This window comes from Artemia sp. Qi Xiang Cuo, chromosome 14 (assembly GCF_049724085.1).
Source record: "Artemia sp. Qi Xiang Cuo chromosome 14, ASM4972408v1, whole genome shotgun sequence".
NCBI classification, from domain to species: domain Eukaryota; kingdom Metazoa; phylum Arthropoda; class Branchiopoda; order Anostraca; family Artemiidae; genus Artemia; species Artemia sp. Qi Xiang Cuo.
This window is the reverse complement of record NC_142807.1, coordinates 62,472,216-62,490,270: the sequence shown is the minus strand read 5'-3', so window position 1 is coordinate 62,490,270 and position 18,055 is coordinate 62,472,216. Positions and strand designations below refer to the sequence as shown.

General features: G+C 36.1%; 1 protein-coding gene across 1 annotated transcript in view; it reads right to left on the bottom strand.

Moving 5' to 3' along the window:
* RhoGAP93B (MyTH4 and RhoGAP_KIAA1688 domain-containing protein RhoGAP93B) overlaps positions 1–18,055 on the bottom strand; it is a 232,382-nt gene that overhangs the window by 95,996 nt on the left and 118,331 nt on the right. Inside the window, exon 5 of the mRNA XM_089100012.1 lies at positions 2,330–2,563. Coding sequence (XP_088956138.1) covers positions 2,330–2,563 — 234 coding nt within the window. The remainder of the gene's footprint in view (positions 1–2,329; positions 2,564–18,055) is intronic.

Below are 18,055 nucleotides of genomic sequence, written 5' to 3'. Positions count from 1 at the left end.
ATTATCGATGTCTCGAGAATGACTTCGTAGATCGAGTTAAAACATTCAGGGGAAGTTGAAGGGGAGGTGGGGGGATCCCGAGGACCTCAAGTAAATTTTGACTTTGAGGAGGAGGTAGCAACAAGGCCGTATTCAGTGGAGGGGGTTGGGGGTTTACCCCCCCCCCCTCCACCCAAAAAAAATGTTTGTCCGTCTCGTAAAAACGTAATAAAATGCACAAAACTACATTTTTGATGCTTTTTCTAAAAAATTTGTTTGCAACACTCCCCCTCCCCCCCCCCCAAAAAAAATCCTGTATATAGCCGTGGGTACAGGTAAATCGAACGAAACTACGTATCGAGCTAATTGAAATAGCATATCTGCACAAACTCGGTAACGGCTTGGGATTGCAGTTAAAACTTTCAGGCATCGTTAGGGAGAGGAAGGGTACAAACCTGGGTAGAATTTCGTACTGGGGGAGGGGAAAGGGGCTAATTTTCCTCTAATCCACCAAAACGTAAATTGGATAAGTTACACTCCCCGAAAGCTCTCCCCAATCTCTCAAACTACAACACAAATGAGCTCCTATGGAACATGTAATCTATACACGATCAAGTAGAGAGGTAAATCAAAATACAACACAAGTTGCAAGGTTATCAAAATTACATTTCCGCCATTTGGCGGTATCAAGGGGAAACTTTAAGTGATTCTTGAGGGAGAGGGGCAAGTGGAATTATGATTTGGGAGGAGAGGATAGAGCTAAATCAAAAGGCAGTATGCGCATCCAGGTGATCAAAACACCACAATATCTCGGAGACGGCTCAAAGGATGGAGTTGAACCTTTCAAGGAGTATTTTTTGGAGGGGTTGGGGAATCATGTGGATCTTGAACTTAAACCTGAGGAAGGGTCACAGAAGGGCTGGTATATTTTGTCACGAAACAGTCCAGAATTTTGGAAATTTACACCCTGTAGGAATAGAATCTATTCACGGTGAACTAGCAATGTAAATTGAAAGACATTACACATAGCCAGGTTAACAAAATAGGGTATCCGTAGTACCTCAAGAGCCGCTTGGGAGATCGAGTTGAAATCTACAGGGTCAAAGTGAGTCAGTGGACCTGCAATTATTACAATAAGGAATCAAGCAGAAACAAATGTAAAGATTCGTACGTATTCAGGTTATCTAAATACCAGATCGGCATAATCTCGGGGACGCCAATAGGGCTTCAAATTTGTGTCAGGGGGTGGGAGCGGCTAAAAATGTTATGGCAAAAACTACCCAAACATTTTTGCACTATAGAAACCTCTATGGGAACAAGAGTATATGCATGTCTTAAAGTGTGGAGGTAAATCAAAAGTTACTATGTATAGTACCAGGTTATCAAAATAACGCATCTGCAATATATCGGGAATTGGTTGCGGTACTAAGTTGAAACTATCAATAGTTCTGGGGGGAGGGCAAGTGAACTTATAATTTGGACCTGAATAGAGGAGGCAGAGGGGATGGAGGCAAAAGATGTTTTACCTCGATCTCGCTAAACGTTTTGCAACAGGAGTGTGGCTACTCTCCCTTAAGCCCCGCTCGTTTTAGGGTTTACTTAATCCAGCATAATAGTTCCTGTTACCTGTGTTATTATTTATTTGATTATTCATTTGAATTTATAGTTTGTTTTAAATTTCATTTATTCATTAACAATAACTCCTACTGGTTATAACACGAAATTGATATATGACTTTATTTCTGCTCGTCTTAGGGTTCTGATACCCTAATTTTTTCCTTGAAAACTCTTAAAATCAAGAAATAACTAATGGAGTTATCAATGAAAAGTGATTTATACACAGTCACGAGCTTCGAACTATTTCTCATCAAGTTTCCAAAGACCTTTTATTATAAAAAAAAAGTGAAAAGCTCAAAATACATTTTGAGAGGAAGTCTTTCCAACCAGACACGAAGACAGGGGATGGGTTCCCTCTCCTCCAGGGCTCTCAACTACTACTACTACTACCAACTCACCGCAGCACCAAGCCACCTGAGGCCAACACAGCTACGCACGCTCCTCCTTCACCCCAATCTATTCAAAGCCCGCCTTTTTACACCCGCCCACGAAGTTCCCATTTCCTTTAAATCTTTCTTTATGACGTCCTCCCACCCCAGACGGGGACCAAACACGAACCAGACACGAAGACAGGGGATGGGTTCCCTCTCCTGCAGGGCTCTCAAGGGACTGCTTTATCCTCAAGAAATAAGTAACAAAAGTAGTCAATAAATTGCAAAGTAGCCAAGGAATAAATAGCCAAATAAGCCAAGGAATAATTAGCCAAAGTAGCCAATGTGAAAGTAGCTAATACCTGTGTTCCAGCTCGTCGATGCCAACCAGAGCTTGGACATTGTCGTCGACTGCTTCTTTGTCTTTCAACGATCTGACACTCTCCAGAGCCATTTCCATGACGATGGTGATGATGTCTACGGGTCGAATGGGGAGATGACACAGGTGATGTTTGAGTTTCAGTGCTTATTCCCCGGCTGGAGGAAATTATTGACTTTGTGTGAGATTCGCAGGATACGCTGTCACGTGAACTTCTCTGCAAAAGAAAACCGTAGTGTAAAACTGAAAATAACTACAACTTTAAAACTGAAAATTAAACGAACTGCATTTGATCTGGTTTGAGTCTTAGTTATAGCACTGTTAATGCTAAGATTTGGGGCTAAAACGGTAACCTTTCTCAGTAAAATCCAGAGCATTGCTTATAAATGAGCAATTTCGAAAGATTAAAGAAAACACTGTGTTTTGCAACCCAACTCTTGTGACTTTCACTCAGTAAACAGTTAGACTTATCCCCGGATCATATTATAGTCACACTTGGCGATACAAATCAAAACTACGTACGACTACAGCTCAATTATGTATGCCGTTTGTAATTCCCAAATTTAACATTGTTTAACTTTGGAGCATAAAATTTGTGAGTGGTCAATCAGAATCAAGAGTTAAGGCATAATTTATTAAAATTCGAAATGATGAAACTGGGAACAGCAGTTTCTTCTGTCTGTAGCAGGAATTTCGCAAAAGTTCTGAAAACCTAGTATTGGTGGAGAATGACTGGGAACAAATTAGAGTCAATAAAAGCTCTTCAAATCAATTACGGACCATTTTAATTTTGCATTTCTAAAATGCAACTGCGAAGTTAAATTCGGAATCTTCATAGCCAAAAATCTCAGATGGGAGAATTACCGTCGTGGTAATTATAGTTGACGGTAATAAGAAGATGAGGATCTTGAGGAACAGGGAAAATCACTTTTACGCATGAGAAGCAGTGATTTTTTTACGCTTAAAAATACAGCTTTTATCAGTGGTACTTAAAAAATTTAATGAGCTTAAAACGGGGACACTTGGCAAACCACAATACAACTTTTTCTAATGACGCTGAAAAAGACCTATTTTTAGACTAATTCAGCAAGAGGTTTGAACCTACTTTTCCTTCACACAAAAATGTTTTGTTCCAAAATTACAAACTTCTAGGGGGGAAAGATGCTTATAAAAATGAGCACATCTGGAAGTTGAAAAATGGTTCTACTTCCAGGGGCACTTAAAACCCTTAAGTATCTGAGTCTAAAAATATGTAACCTTAAGATTCAGAGCTATGGCAAACAATCGCTTGCCGGAAAAAAATTTCCTTAATAATTAATAATGTAGTTAAGCTAGGCGAACGAAAGTTTCTTTAATCAGGTCTAATGTCAACCCAGAAAATCTCTAAGATTTATTCACCCAGCTGAACTACTTACCTTTAAATATTTAAAGTAAATTATGTCCGAAAAAAGATTGGCTATGATAATAAAAAAAAAAAAAACGTGGACGCCTTCATCATGCTTTAAAAATTAAAATTCAAAACTATAATATACTCAATATCGGGGGTCAACCATCCTGTGATTTCGTACACCCTTCCTGTTTACCTTCCCCGGATTTCTTCAGGTACCAATTTAGAGCTGGGTCGACTCTGGCTGAGGTTACACGCTACTGACCCCCGACCCAAAATAACCAGCGGTGCTAAGACTTGAGCTCCCATCCTCGCGGAACAAAGATTTCAAGTCCAGCGTACTAGCCACTCGACTAGGACGGCTAGAAACAGTTTAATATTGAGTTATATTAATATAATATAGCTCAATATATAATATAATTATAAATACTACATAAATATAATATTTAATAGCATAATAACTGAAAATACAGATCAATATACCATAAAAAGTCAAACATGTTTCTTTGATTTATTGGTAAATAGTAATAACATTAAATGAATCAATCTAGGGGCACTTGAAAGGCTAAACTTTCAGGTTTTGTTTTGCAAAGACAAGCCTTAATTGTTTTTTTTTTTTTTTTTTTTTTTTTTTTTTTTTTTTTCGTAAAGGCGCCTTTTAGCAGCTAGCCCTTTTATCAGTCGGTTTAATGAGCTTAGTCTCATGCTCGTTATTCTAGCACTTGATGTTTATTTGCATTTGATTTTACATTACAAACTCATTGGCATAAAGTTAAAAACATATTTGGAATTGTTGCAACTTAGTCAGTTTTACGCCTCGCCTATATTGCTTAATTAAAGAATTAAATAAGTTATACTGAATATTTATGTATGTTTCAACACCACCCGAGACACGAAAACAAATTCACTCAAGCAGGCGCGGGAGGGGTTCGAGTTCCAATTTGTCCCGGCTCGTCTTCTAATTCCCACATTAGTCTTTTTTGGGGGGAGAGGGGGGCAAAAGAAGCTTCTCCCATTCAAAATATAACCGAATTGTACACATAACTTACTTATTTTGCTTTGCCCGTTCTCCACAGAAAACACTTCAGCATACAAAATTGGACCCAATCCCCTATAGGTAGAAGCAGAGAAAAGTGCATTAAAAGTGCCAATTAAACCAGGTAAGCCCCCCCTGGAATTCAGCCTATTATTGGTGAAATACCTTTGGAACTTCATGACTCGGTAAAGGAATTTGTATTCCCGTGCATAAATAGACCCAACTAATAAAAAGAAAAATTTGAGATAGCCATTTTGTTCAGCATGGTCGAAAAATATAATAACTATTTCTTTGAGGATGCTGGCAACTACTCTCAGCGTCTGCATCTCAAACCAAAGACAAGATTCCACTTCGGTTAGATCCTCATAAATCTCCAAATATTTAACATCTTTTTTATAATTTCCTTCCGCCCCAACCTGGGGTTGGGTACCCAACCTGGGGTACTCGTATACCTATACACTCCATAATAAATATGGATCTCATTCTTTTTTCCAGGAAATTATCCCTATTATGCCCCAAAAAGTGACGTCCACTATATTTAGTAATCATGCTTTTCTGAGGGAAATCGGGTGTCACTATCTCTTACACAAGATACATCAAAGCGCTTAGGGGTTTGACCCCCCCCCCCCCCGAAATGTTTTTCCGACTCTTAAAAAACTAACAGAAATGGATACAAACAAACTTTGTTGTGTTTTTTAAAGTTCTTCATGTAGCCCCCTCCAACTCAAAAATATCCCCCTCCGAAGAAAAATCACGGATACAGTCCTACTATGACATCTATCTGCAACTTGATAAATAGATAAAACAATTCTATCGCCTAGAATTAGAACTTCAGGCATTAAAATGCTCATTGTCTAAAGTAGGAGTTTCATATATAATATTAGGCATAAGAGGAGAAGGGCCCAGAGGACGCAAGGGGTAATCCTGCCCCTGTGAAGATCACAACACATTTTATTACTGTCACACCAAAAGGTGCTATCTGACATTTTCACACGCATGAGATGACTGACAAAAATCATTTGCTAAGCTGTTCTCAAAGGGAGGATTAACAGGTGTATCCTCAATCACACTTACATCCTCATGCTCAACATTACCCTGTTGACCCTCCCTTCGAGTGTAGTTAGCAAATGGTTTCGGCAAATATCTGGCAAGATGCAAGATTTTTGGCAAGAGTATGAAAACGTCAGATACAACCTTTAGACGTGACATCATCGATATAGAAAAGCTCTAAATATTTTTTTCTTCCAAAAAATCTTTTTCTTAGATACTGTCCACTCGAGAAAAGGATATACCAATCACCCATGCTCAGGAGCCCGGCATTTTATTCACAGAATTCCTTTGTCTGCAATAAACAGCACAATACTTCCCTCATTTCGAATAAACGTTGCTGGAGAACACTCCTATTCCGAATAATCTCCTTTGTCAAAGAATTGCTTTTTTCCCTTTTCCCAGTCTCATGGAATGCAATTCATTTTCCCTTCTCTTAGGAAAACTTCCGGAAAAAGATCAATACTGGCAAAAACCTTAAACGTGTCTGATTCAATACTTTTCAATCCTGAACTTAGATTAAGGTGAAAATTTTCAAATTTTCACCTAGATTAAGGTGAAAAGTCATATTATTCTTCAAACTGTGTCCCAATTCTTTACGAATGACCCCTGAATCACAAAGGGGGTTTGATTAGAATAAATAGCTCTTTTAAAAGTACTAAAACAAACTTTAGCACAAAGAGCGAGATATTAAAGAGGGGGCGACCCCCCTCATATACGTAATAATTTCTGTACGTTTTAAGTTTTAATGTTGCTGCTTAATTTCAGTTAAATATATATATATATATAAATATAAATATATATATATATATATATATATATATATATATATATATATATATATATATATATATATATATATATATATATATATATATATATATATATTTATATATATATATATATATATATATATATATATATATATATATATATATATATATATATATATATATATATATATATATATATATATATATATATATATATATCCGTTGATTTTGAATTGAAGTTATCAAGTATTTTACAATAGGTTGTATAGGTTGCATCAAGACGCTGGGTATGCTGATATATATATATATGTATATATATATATATATATATATATATATATATATATATATATATATATATATATATATATATATATATATATATATATATATATATATATATATATATATATATATATATATATATATATATATATATATATATATATATATATATATATATATATATATATATATATATATATATATATATATATATATATCATTGTTTTGGGAAATCCTGCTCCCCCTCCATGGAAAATTCCCTTCCCCCATAAAAAGATCCTATCACGTAATCCTCCCCCCCCCCAGTGACCATATTTTTGGTCACTTAAAAAGGGCACTAAAAACTTTTTATTTCCGATCTAATGAGCCCCTACCCGAACTTCTACGATCAGTGGTTCGACATTATCACCCCTTGCGGGGGAAAAAACAAAAAATAAATACACATCCGTGATCTTTCTTCTGGCGAAAAATACACAAACATTCCACATTTTTGTACATAGGAGCTTAAAAGCTCTACAGTAGGGTTCTCTAGTATGCTGAATCTGATGGAGCGATTTTCATTCAGATCATTTGATTTTCTGGGGGTGTTTCCTCCCTTTTGAAAAATTGGGTAAATTTGCTCAGGCTCGTAGCTTTTGATAGGTACCATTAAATTTGACGAATTTTACATATTTTGAATAAGCATCAAAATGATTTTTTTGATGTGTCTATTGTTATCAAGACTGCTTCTTAGAGTTTCGGTTACTATTGAGCCGCATCGGTTCAATACTTACAGTTCGTTACCACGAACCGTTGATAGTTCAGTCAAATCATAAAAAACAGCCCTTGGCGGTTATATAATACACACTCGAGAATGTCGATCGTGAATGATGCGAACATGACACAAGAAACTGGTCAAGCAACTTCTTTAATCAGAAAATTGCTTTGGCTCGCTTTAGAAAATACATTATAGCTATATAATTTAATTAAATATTTAGTTGGTATTTTGGTTAGGTTAGGTTACATATTTAATATGCTATGCTTTACCCCCCCCCCCCCCCCACCCCCTAGTGTGCAAATATATAGCACAAAATTGTTTCTAAACTATTATATTTTTATCATATTTTGTTTCATTTCATTAGCACTAACCAAACTTCACTTCTCGATTGTGTATTATATAACCAACAAGCACCGGCAATTCTTCCGAGGGAGTCGAATTCTTATATCTTACATAAGGCCTATTTACGATTTGATTTTACTGAGCACTAATTTGAGCCAATCAGATTATTCGTAGAATTTTCTGATTTGCTCAAAATGGCAGTAGCTAAATCCCAGCATTATTAAAATCTCATTATGAATGGGGTTATACCAAGCTCGTGTTGTATATTTGGACTACAAATCGCATATCAGGCCACAACCAGCCGATATATACGCCTAATAGCAAATCTTTAAAGCATTAAAGCATCAAGGCCATAAAAACACCATTAACCCAGGGCAACATCTTAGGTCTATTCATGGCTGAAAAGGCATCTTTTGTTTGTTTCAAAATTGCAAAGTCCATCAGGCAGTACCACATTTTCGTCAGTGTTACAACACTGAACCGAAAAAATAAATAAGCAGAACTATTTAGTTAAATTTGACGAGACAATACAAATTCAAACCCACCTCCAAAAGAAAGGCGCGCCTTCTTAAACTGTTTGGTGCTTTATATTTTTAGTTCATTTTTCGCTGATTCTTCGCCCCTATTTTGGTTTTTAATTTGAAGCCCGCTACAAACAAAACTATATAATCGAACATGGAGCCTTCTTAATAAAAAGTGAATTCACAATGGTTGTGTAAGTTTTCACATAGCCAATTCTAACACTCCGATAACTTTGCTGCTGTCCTAATAACTCAAAATAGCCTTAATACACAAGACTATTTTCTGTTTAGCGCTGGTCTTATTTATAGAGAAAGAAAAGGGAGGTAAACAGTCAAAATGGGAGGAGTTAGTCAGAGAATAACTTGAGGATGGATCAGATAGCTTTCCCAGAGGGATGTGGTCAGATACTTAGGCCCAGAAGGGGGTACTACCATTTCGACTAACCGTCACAAGCCCTAAACGTCATAACATCTAACCGTCAGAACCACTAACCGTCATAATATCGACAAAAATTTATAAGTTTATATTAATAGTAATAATTATATAATATTTTAGAAACCAATTTTGGCTATATATTTGCACATCACGGGGGTGGGGGTAAAGCATAGCATATATTAAATTCGTAACCTAACCTAAGTAACTTTTCCCCCCTAAACCCCAAAAAAACTAGTTTTAAAATTTTAGATGTTACGACGGTTAGTGGTTCTGACCGATTTTTTTGTCGATGTTATGACGGATTTTGTCTTTGTCCTGACGGTTAGATGTTATGACACCTTCCCGACTCGGATGATGCAGACTGCACATATCTTAGAGGATTTTCCAAGAAAAAACCGTAAAGAAAGCCCCACAGGAGAGAAGCTGCCCTATCTATTCCTCCTCTGTGATAAATTCATTAATTTGTAGATAAGATATTTCACGACTAGTTAGCGATGCACAAAAAGAAAGAGAATATGCACAAAAAAAGGAAATAACCACTTAGCAACTTCCTTTTTCCGTTTGTTGTTAAACTCTACATGGAAAAGGCTGATTTTGAGCAAAACCGAATTAATAATACAGAATTAGCCTCTAGTTGTTTATTTTTAGTGATACTACTTTTTCCAACTATTTATACAACTTACCCCTAAATTACGCATCGAAAGATACCAATGAACGGGGTTGTCACTAACCATTTTTCACGGTGTATCACAGAACCTCTAACAATTATGCTCTTTTGGTCCGAACTGTTTCCCAAATAAAGAAAGTAAAGTTCAAGTAAAAAAGACAAACCCGTTGGGGAGGGGGAATGACAGCAGAGGAGGGTTTTGCCTCCTTCTCTTTAAAATGAAAAATTGTGCAGCCTTCGATAAAAATAAAATATTCTTTGGGCATGAAAACATTCTTCAAATACTTGCCCCTACCTGAAAAAAGAAATAGGACTGGATAGCCACTTCCCTTCCGCAGACAAGCCAGCCTAGTATTTTGAAATTATATTTCTTATTATTACTGTTATTACTAGAATTTTTTTCTGGAGGGTGGGAGGGGAAAGACGAACTCGTCAAATAGCAAAACACTAGTGATTTTTGTAAAATTTTTAAGAAATTTTGACGATAAATAAAGTTTCAAATAGGGATAAAATCCTTTTAATCGACAGTGTTTTATCTAAATCATCTAAGAAATTTTGAGGAAAATCCCAAGAATTAGGAGATTTCGATGGGGTCTTGACCCCCCTTCACCGATACCCCTTTGAACCTGCCTATTTTCTATAAGCCGTATCCAGAATTTTCGTTCGAGTGATGAGTTACCAAAGAATTTGGTTGTTTGGGGGATATCACTGAACGAATTTTCGTTTGGAGGAGGTTTAAGGGCTATTTCACCAGCATTTTAAGACAAATTCACTAGTCAAAGAAATATATATATATATACATTTTTTTTAGGAAAAATTGTCTTTTTACCTGCATTTTTACAACCAATCTACGAGAAATACTTTTGGAAGGGGAGGGGTTCAAACCCCGTAGCTTCCCTGTCCCATAGATACAATCCTGTATTAATTTCCTTTTCATAAACATTTTCGAAAGTTTAAAAACGAACCTCAGCAAAATTAAGTCCTGGTTCGAGATTTGCTATATATCCTATCCGTATGTAATTGCTGTCCCGAGATCCATTTCAATTCAATCTATCTGTGAAGCAAACGTACTCATCTTAATGGATACACTCAAATTAAGTAATAATTTTTTTCGCATTTCCCATAAAAGGCATTAAGTTCGTATTAGTACACTACCAATGAAACAGTTTGGCGATTCATTTAAATTACTTCGTCAAAAATGCGACAGTTCTATCTAGCTCTATACATCGGGGAAAAGTATTTCAAATAGAGATATTTATATTTATATAAATATAACAGGAATATTTATATTTTTATTATATTTTTTATATTATATAATATAAAAAGTATATAAAAAAATATTTATTTAATATATAATATTTTAAATATAAAGTAGTAATTTTGTTATCTGGATACTAACAGGGAAATTGACCATGAATGAAATTATAAATAGTTACAAGCCGTAGGCTAAATAAACTAGCCACTTATACATGGTACATCATTAGCCAGCTAAACATTATATTCACCTCAATTAAATAAGAACGAAAATGACTGCTCCATAATTGGTTTCAGTCCATTTAAAAGGAAAATAATTTCATTTTAGATTATTTAAAATGAAAAGGACCCACCATAAAGATATTATCTTTATGGCGGTATAGATATCGTCTATAAAGATATGGTTACTGTCCTATTCTTCTGTGTTAAAAGCGTGCTTCATTTCCATTGCTTTATTTTTATAATATTTTTTCTTAAGCGAAAAACAGTATAAATAGGGTTGACATCTGTAGTACGAAAGTACTATTTTAACTTGGGCTAAATTTTTGCACATTAAAGGGGGGGGGGGGGTAACGTTAAGTTTGGTTACTTTACCCAACACCCCTTAATTTGAAAATATATAGACCAAATTATATTATTATATAAATTAAAGTTTTATATTTTCGGCATTTTTTGGCATATTTCATTAGGATTAACATAACTTCACTTCTTGGGTGTGTTCCGTATAATTAAAAAGTTCCTCTTTTTTTAATTCAAGAAGCAATAAAACAGATGCTTATCGAAATTTGTGAAGTGTGGGACACCTTTTCCCCATGGAAATATAAAAAAGTCATTTTCAAAATTGTCGCTGGTGTCCCAGTAATTATACAAGCTCAACAAGAATAAACAAAAAAAATAGTTTCTATTTTTTGGTGGGGGGGGGGGGGGGAACTGGGGTTCTGGATCGACAAGGAAAAAAGCTAAAAAGAAAAAGCAAATATTTCGATTATATCACCGATAACCAGTTTTCAGTGATCGGGATATAAGCCAAGGGGTGGCTGGCGTTTACCCCCGGAAAATACCCCCCTCCGCGGAAAATACCCCCTCCCCCCCCCGTGGAAAATAAGGCTTTCTAAATTTGAGATTTTTTTTTTTCATTTCCGTAGGGGGAAGGAATTTTGGTACTTGTGTATTATGCGCCACTTACTCAAGTTTACGCTGTGTAAAATTTGAGAACAAACCGGTTTTAATCGTTAGTTTCTTTCATCTTAGCATGAGACAAGTGACAGAATAGATGGGAACTATATAATTGGGGCTATATATTTGCACATAAGGGGGGGGGGGAGTAAAGTATTTGGACAGTTTGAAGTCAAAAAAACAAATTCTTCTAGGTATGGCCACTAAAAAATTACAGAAGAATAGCTAGGTATCTGGAAATTTTGTTAACTTAAAAAAAAAAAATCAGTATAAAGTAAATGTAATGTTTCATTTAAGTGTTTTTTCCAAGCGTTGAGAGTTTTTTTTTCAATGACCAATTTTCCAAGTAGCCTATTAATTACTATTATTAGGTTAGTGTAGTGTTTCATTTAAGCGTTTTATGATGATCGCGGATCAAAGTTTATGTTATTTGTGCCTTTGATTTATGTTATTTTTTCTATGTTCATGGCCGTAGGCCTATATTTGGCTGTAAAATACACGTCTCTATCTATCTATCTAATATCCAGGATAATTGTACCAAACACTCTTTGCATGCAGATCCGCTATACTTTACCCCCCCCCCCCCAATATGCAAATCTAAAGCCCAAATTTACTTCTAAGGTAACGAAAAACCAACGAAAAAACTGATGTGTTCTCGAATTTTACACAGCGTAAACTTGAGTGAGTGGCGCATATTACACAAGTACCAAAATTCGTTTCCCCTATGGATATAAAAAAAATAAACCCCAAATAAAATTCTCAAATTTGGAAAGCCTTAATTTCTACGGTAGGGTTATTTTCCGGGGGGGGGGGGTATTTTCCGGGGGATGTTTTCCGTGGGGGGGGGGGGTCCACTGCGGGGGGGGGTATTTTCCGGGGGTAAACGCCTAGAACCAAGTCAAGGGTACCAATTCGGTAAAATATAGGGAGGAAGGAAGGATTTTAGTCTATTCTCTGCATAAAGATGCAAAAAGGCATTTTTCAAAATTTCAAGGGTAATTTTCGCTTGAGAAAAAAAAATAATTTCAATCTAAAGGTATTTTTCCACATCTAGGGGGTAATTTTACCCCCTTCCAACCCCGTCGCATGTGCTTTTTTGTATCTTCTTTGAGGTGGTCATTTGTAATTTAGACATGTTTTTTTTAATAAAAAAATTGAATTGAAATTCCTATAGGTGCGCCTGTATAGAACATGGTAAAAAAACAAAACCATTATTTACTACAATGATAAAGAATATTATAATTCTAGTGATTTCTAGTCAATAATCTAGTGATTTATGTGCTGATTTAGTGATTTTTTTCAAAAATCTAGTGATTTTTCACCGACTGGCAACCCTGGAACTGACCGAAGTGGCAACCCTGCTAATACATGAAGCGTATGTAAGAAAGGGAGGTAAAATAGCCTCGCCTTATCTATACATTGTTATGTCAAATTCGAGCCAATACAAAGAATGCAAAATCCGACTGTTTTTTTTTTTGTGAAATTTTAAGCCAGTAAAAAGAACCAAATTTTTTGCGACAGAATTTTTTACAAGCAAGCTCTCTTTTTCTCTGTATAGTACTATCTAGCTTCAATAAATTACAAACAATGCTCTAACAGAAAGTGATAGATAGATAGATAGATTTATTTTCCATATAACAATGATTACACAACAATCTATAAATCCCCACAAAGTCTCCGTGTGGTTGCATTTTGCTCTATGTCCATTTTGCTACCTTGGCATTATTAGACGAGCAAATGAATTACATGTAAATGAAATTACAAGTGGTTATACACATTAGGTTACAAAAAAACATCACCCATATACGGTAAAGCATTAGTCAGCTGACAATTGTAATTATCAAAATTGAACAAGAACAAAAATTACAGTCCATAATTGGTTTCAGTCCATTTAAAATGAAAAGGACCACCATATGATGTGACATTTTTTCAGAGGCCGCAAGGCTTCAATGCATTGCCTTATTTTTGGTTTGTTTTTCAGACCACTTCAAATAGATGGGATGGGCGTATAAACTTCAGAGTGGACTCATTTGAATGAAAATTGAAAGTTCTAGTGCCCTTTTAGAGAGTCACAAGCGATCCAAGGGCACCCAGCTCCCATCCCATGCCTGCTTTTCCTCAGTGATATCTGATCAAATTTGAGATAGCCCTTTTGTTAAAACAGTCCGAAGGTCAAACAACTCTGCATCTGGGGTTGAAATAAACCCTCACAGCCCTCGTAGGTAAGGGTTGTAAGTTACGCAAGTTGCTCATTGCTTACTTATAAATTTTTTTTTGGGGGGGAAAAGGGGCATATTTGATCCTGGGTTTCCACAAGAGACTTAGGGTATTAAGGTGAAATTTTTAAGAGAATGTTGAGAGGGAGGTCGAACAAAATACAAACGCACTATGTTTATGCTGGTTGTCAAAAGGGCGTATTAGCAATATTCAAGGAACGGATGAGGGTATTAAAATGAATCTTTCAGGATAAGTTAAGGGTATGTTGAAAAGTTATTGAAGGGCAAGACTCACCTTGCCCTTTTTAAATGTCCCTCTTAAAGTCTCATCCAGGGGGCTACCGGGTGTTAACCCCCCCCCCCGAATTTTTTTTCCGCCTATTATAAAGTAGCATATGCATGTAAACAAATTTGTTATGCATTTTCAAAGTTTTTGTGACCCCCCCCCCCCCGAAACAACATATCACCCCAACAAAAATCCTGGATTTAGCCTTGCCCCTTCCCCTCGGCAATAATTGAGATTTAAAAGGGTAACTAATAGCTAAGCCTCCGGGGATGCCATGCCCCCCACATACCTCAGGACAATGGTTGTAAGTCATGCAAGTTGCCCGTTGTTTATATATAAGGTTCGTAATTGGGAAAAAATGGCACGTTTGACCTTTTCTAGGTTTCCAGAAAAGGCTTAGAGTATTAAGATGAAACTTCCATGAAATGTTGAGGGGGATATCGGACAAAACCAAAACAAACTATATGCACTGATGGTCAAAGGGGCGTATCAACAATATCTAAGTAACGGCCGAGGAGTATTAAGTTAAAACTTTTAGGACATGTTAAGGGGAAAGTCAAAAAGTAATCGGAGGGCAACCAGACCCCTTGCCGTTTTATGTTCCCTCCTCAACACTGATAGAAAATTTGAAAAGAACTTTCGTTCAATAAAGTCAAAAGGTCTAACAATTATACCTCTAGGTATGCCAAGCCCCTCAGAGCCTCCGGGACAAGGAATGAAGATTATGCAATTTGCCAGTTTTTAAAATGCAGGATTTGTCATTGGAAAAGGGGGCAAAGTTTGGTGTGTCCAAAAAGGGTGTGTCCTGGATGTGTCAAAATGAGAGTTCCATTGAAACTGGACCCCTATAACGAAACCCCCGTGCAGCTGAACTCCCGTGCAACTGAACCCTCGTGCAACTGAACACCGTGCAACTGAACCTTCGTGTAACTGAAACCCCGTGCAACTCAACCCATTTAACTGAACCCCCCGTAAAACCGAATCCGTGGAACCGATCCCTCGTTTAACAGAACCCACGTGGAAATCAACCCTCGTGCAACTCATCCCCAGTTAACTAAAGAAGGAGTAAAAGGAACTTGAATAGGATTTTTTGTATTACGAAGATAATAATTATTTTGATCAGAGGTAAAAGACAGTGGAACATTTAGGGCACAGTTTATATAATTAGCAGTATGATCTTTCCCTATCTCACCCATTATAAAAACCCGGACCGAGGTGCGAGTGCTCCAGAGAGCCTATAAACATAAGCGGCATTATATCTTTTCACGGGTAGACAAAGAATAATCACCTACGGAACAATTACTGACAAAACCACTTGGCCGGCTCAACCAATAAGTGGACAATAAGTGCACAAATGAGGGGGATGAGCTTTTTGTTCGCACCGAGAATGAAGAGCCAGAAATCATCTGCGGTAAACTTACTGGATAATTACATAAACTGTGATTTAGGGGCTGGAGGAGACCACCACGGAGCTGAGAAAAAGGAAAACATGCACATAAAAGAATATACAGTGATTTAAGATCAAGTGAAGGGATAACTCCTAAATGATTAGTTTCCTGAACGAGGTTTCTAGCTGGATTGTAAAGCTTAGAAAGCAGTTAAAAACGACTTTCAAAATTGATCCAGGAAAAGCGTATGGCTTCAACATCTAGCTTCAATAGATCGCAAACAATCTTTTAATCTGAAAATAATAATTTTTACACCTGGAAATTAATGTACAAACTAAACATGAATTAAATTACACCTAGTGACACGCCTTAGGTTACACCACCTATATATGGTACTCATTAGTCAGCTAACCATTATAATTACCTCAGTTAAATAAGAACAAAATTTACCGGTCCTTAATTGGTTTCACTCCATTTAAAATGAAAGGACCACCATATAAGTATACTTAAAAGATACATTTTTTGTGACGTTTAGTCCAATCACACCAATACGATTCACGGTGTAACGATTACGCTAATACTTTATAATTATAAACTAATCATACAGAACCCATTACGTATAATAGTAATTTCAAGGTTAAGCAGTTTTCCTGAGTGCATATGATGATCGCTGGAATGAGACATTATTTTTTTTATATTTTAGTTGAATAAAATGACAATTTTTTTTCAACTGAAAGTAAGGAGCGACATTATAACTTAAAACGAACAGAAAGTTCTTTAAAAATACTTCTCATTCAAATTCAACCGCCCTTGTGTTTTAGCAGTCTTTCACCGTTTTTAAATAATGTTGGGAAATTATCATGTGAATTATCTTAGAAGTGTAAAAATATCAGACATGAAAATTAGGCGTAACAGCGACAATATGATGTTAAAAATAATAATTATACTTAACGGTCTTAATATTCTAAGATGTTGAAAAACGACAATAATTATGTACGGTTTAAAAACAGAGGAACGTTTGAAGAATTCAAACTATACGGTGCACGGTTAGGTAATTACAAAAACACTATTAATACAAGTTAAATAGTTTATGCATGATTCGATTTACAGTTAGTGTGGGTTGAAAAAATGATTTAAAAAATCGAAAGTAGCCTAAATGTAAACTCTCCCTATTTTTATCTCCTCATTTTTGGGAAAAATCACTTGACCCCCTAGTAATGATCAGATCTGTGGGCACCTAACGGTAACATAAATAAGAACATACAAATACTGGTACTTGAGGGTTGCCAAATGGGGCACGTTAGCACCAATTGGACATTTTTTGAGGCGGTTGCGCACTGAATGTTTCAAATTGACACTTGTGGTGGGGGGGGGGTCATTCATTTGGCTCACTTTCACTATAAAATGGGCGATATCGGTGCATTTTCATTTTTATGGCTGCACAAGTTTAATCAAACATCTGGCAATACTGCTAGTAGGCTACTATTGCAAAATGGATTTCACTGTTGTCGATTGATGCAAGGGGGCAATAGGAATCAGCATAAGCATTTCAAGTGTGTTATGAAAATGACAATATCATTTTGTTTTTATTAAAATAAGTCTGAAATATCATTAATATATGCCAGAAATTTTAACGCTAGACTATATTTCTTCAAGTCCACATATAACATCGGATTGCTAGTTTTATTAGTTATAAGAAGTCTTTATCCTATATGGAATTCCAGATCAATATGCAATTTTTTTATATTGCGAAACAGCATGCGGAAATCCGTCCGTATCTTTTCGAACGACGGCCCAGAAATCGTTACGCTTTAAGGCAAAGTTTCCAAATAAATCCATTAGCGTTGATGAGGATAAGTTCTAAAAAAAGATTATTGGCTAATTTGACTCTCGCTTTAGTCCTTATACTGCGAAGGAGGTACAGAAGACAAAAAGACGAAGAAAATCAGTCTGAAACAACTAAGATTTTGATGTTCCATCATGGTTTGATTCATTTGAATACATTGCCATGAATCCGTCCTGATTTGACCAAATCGTAGCGGAAAGATAGAGAATTTTTCAAGCACGAAAACGGACGGAATTTCCACATGGATTCCTAAATCCGGACGAATTTCCGAAATGTGTAAATAAATCAGCCA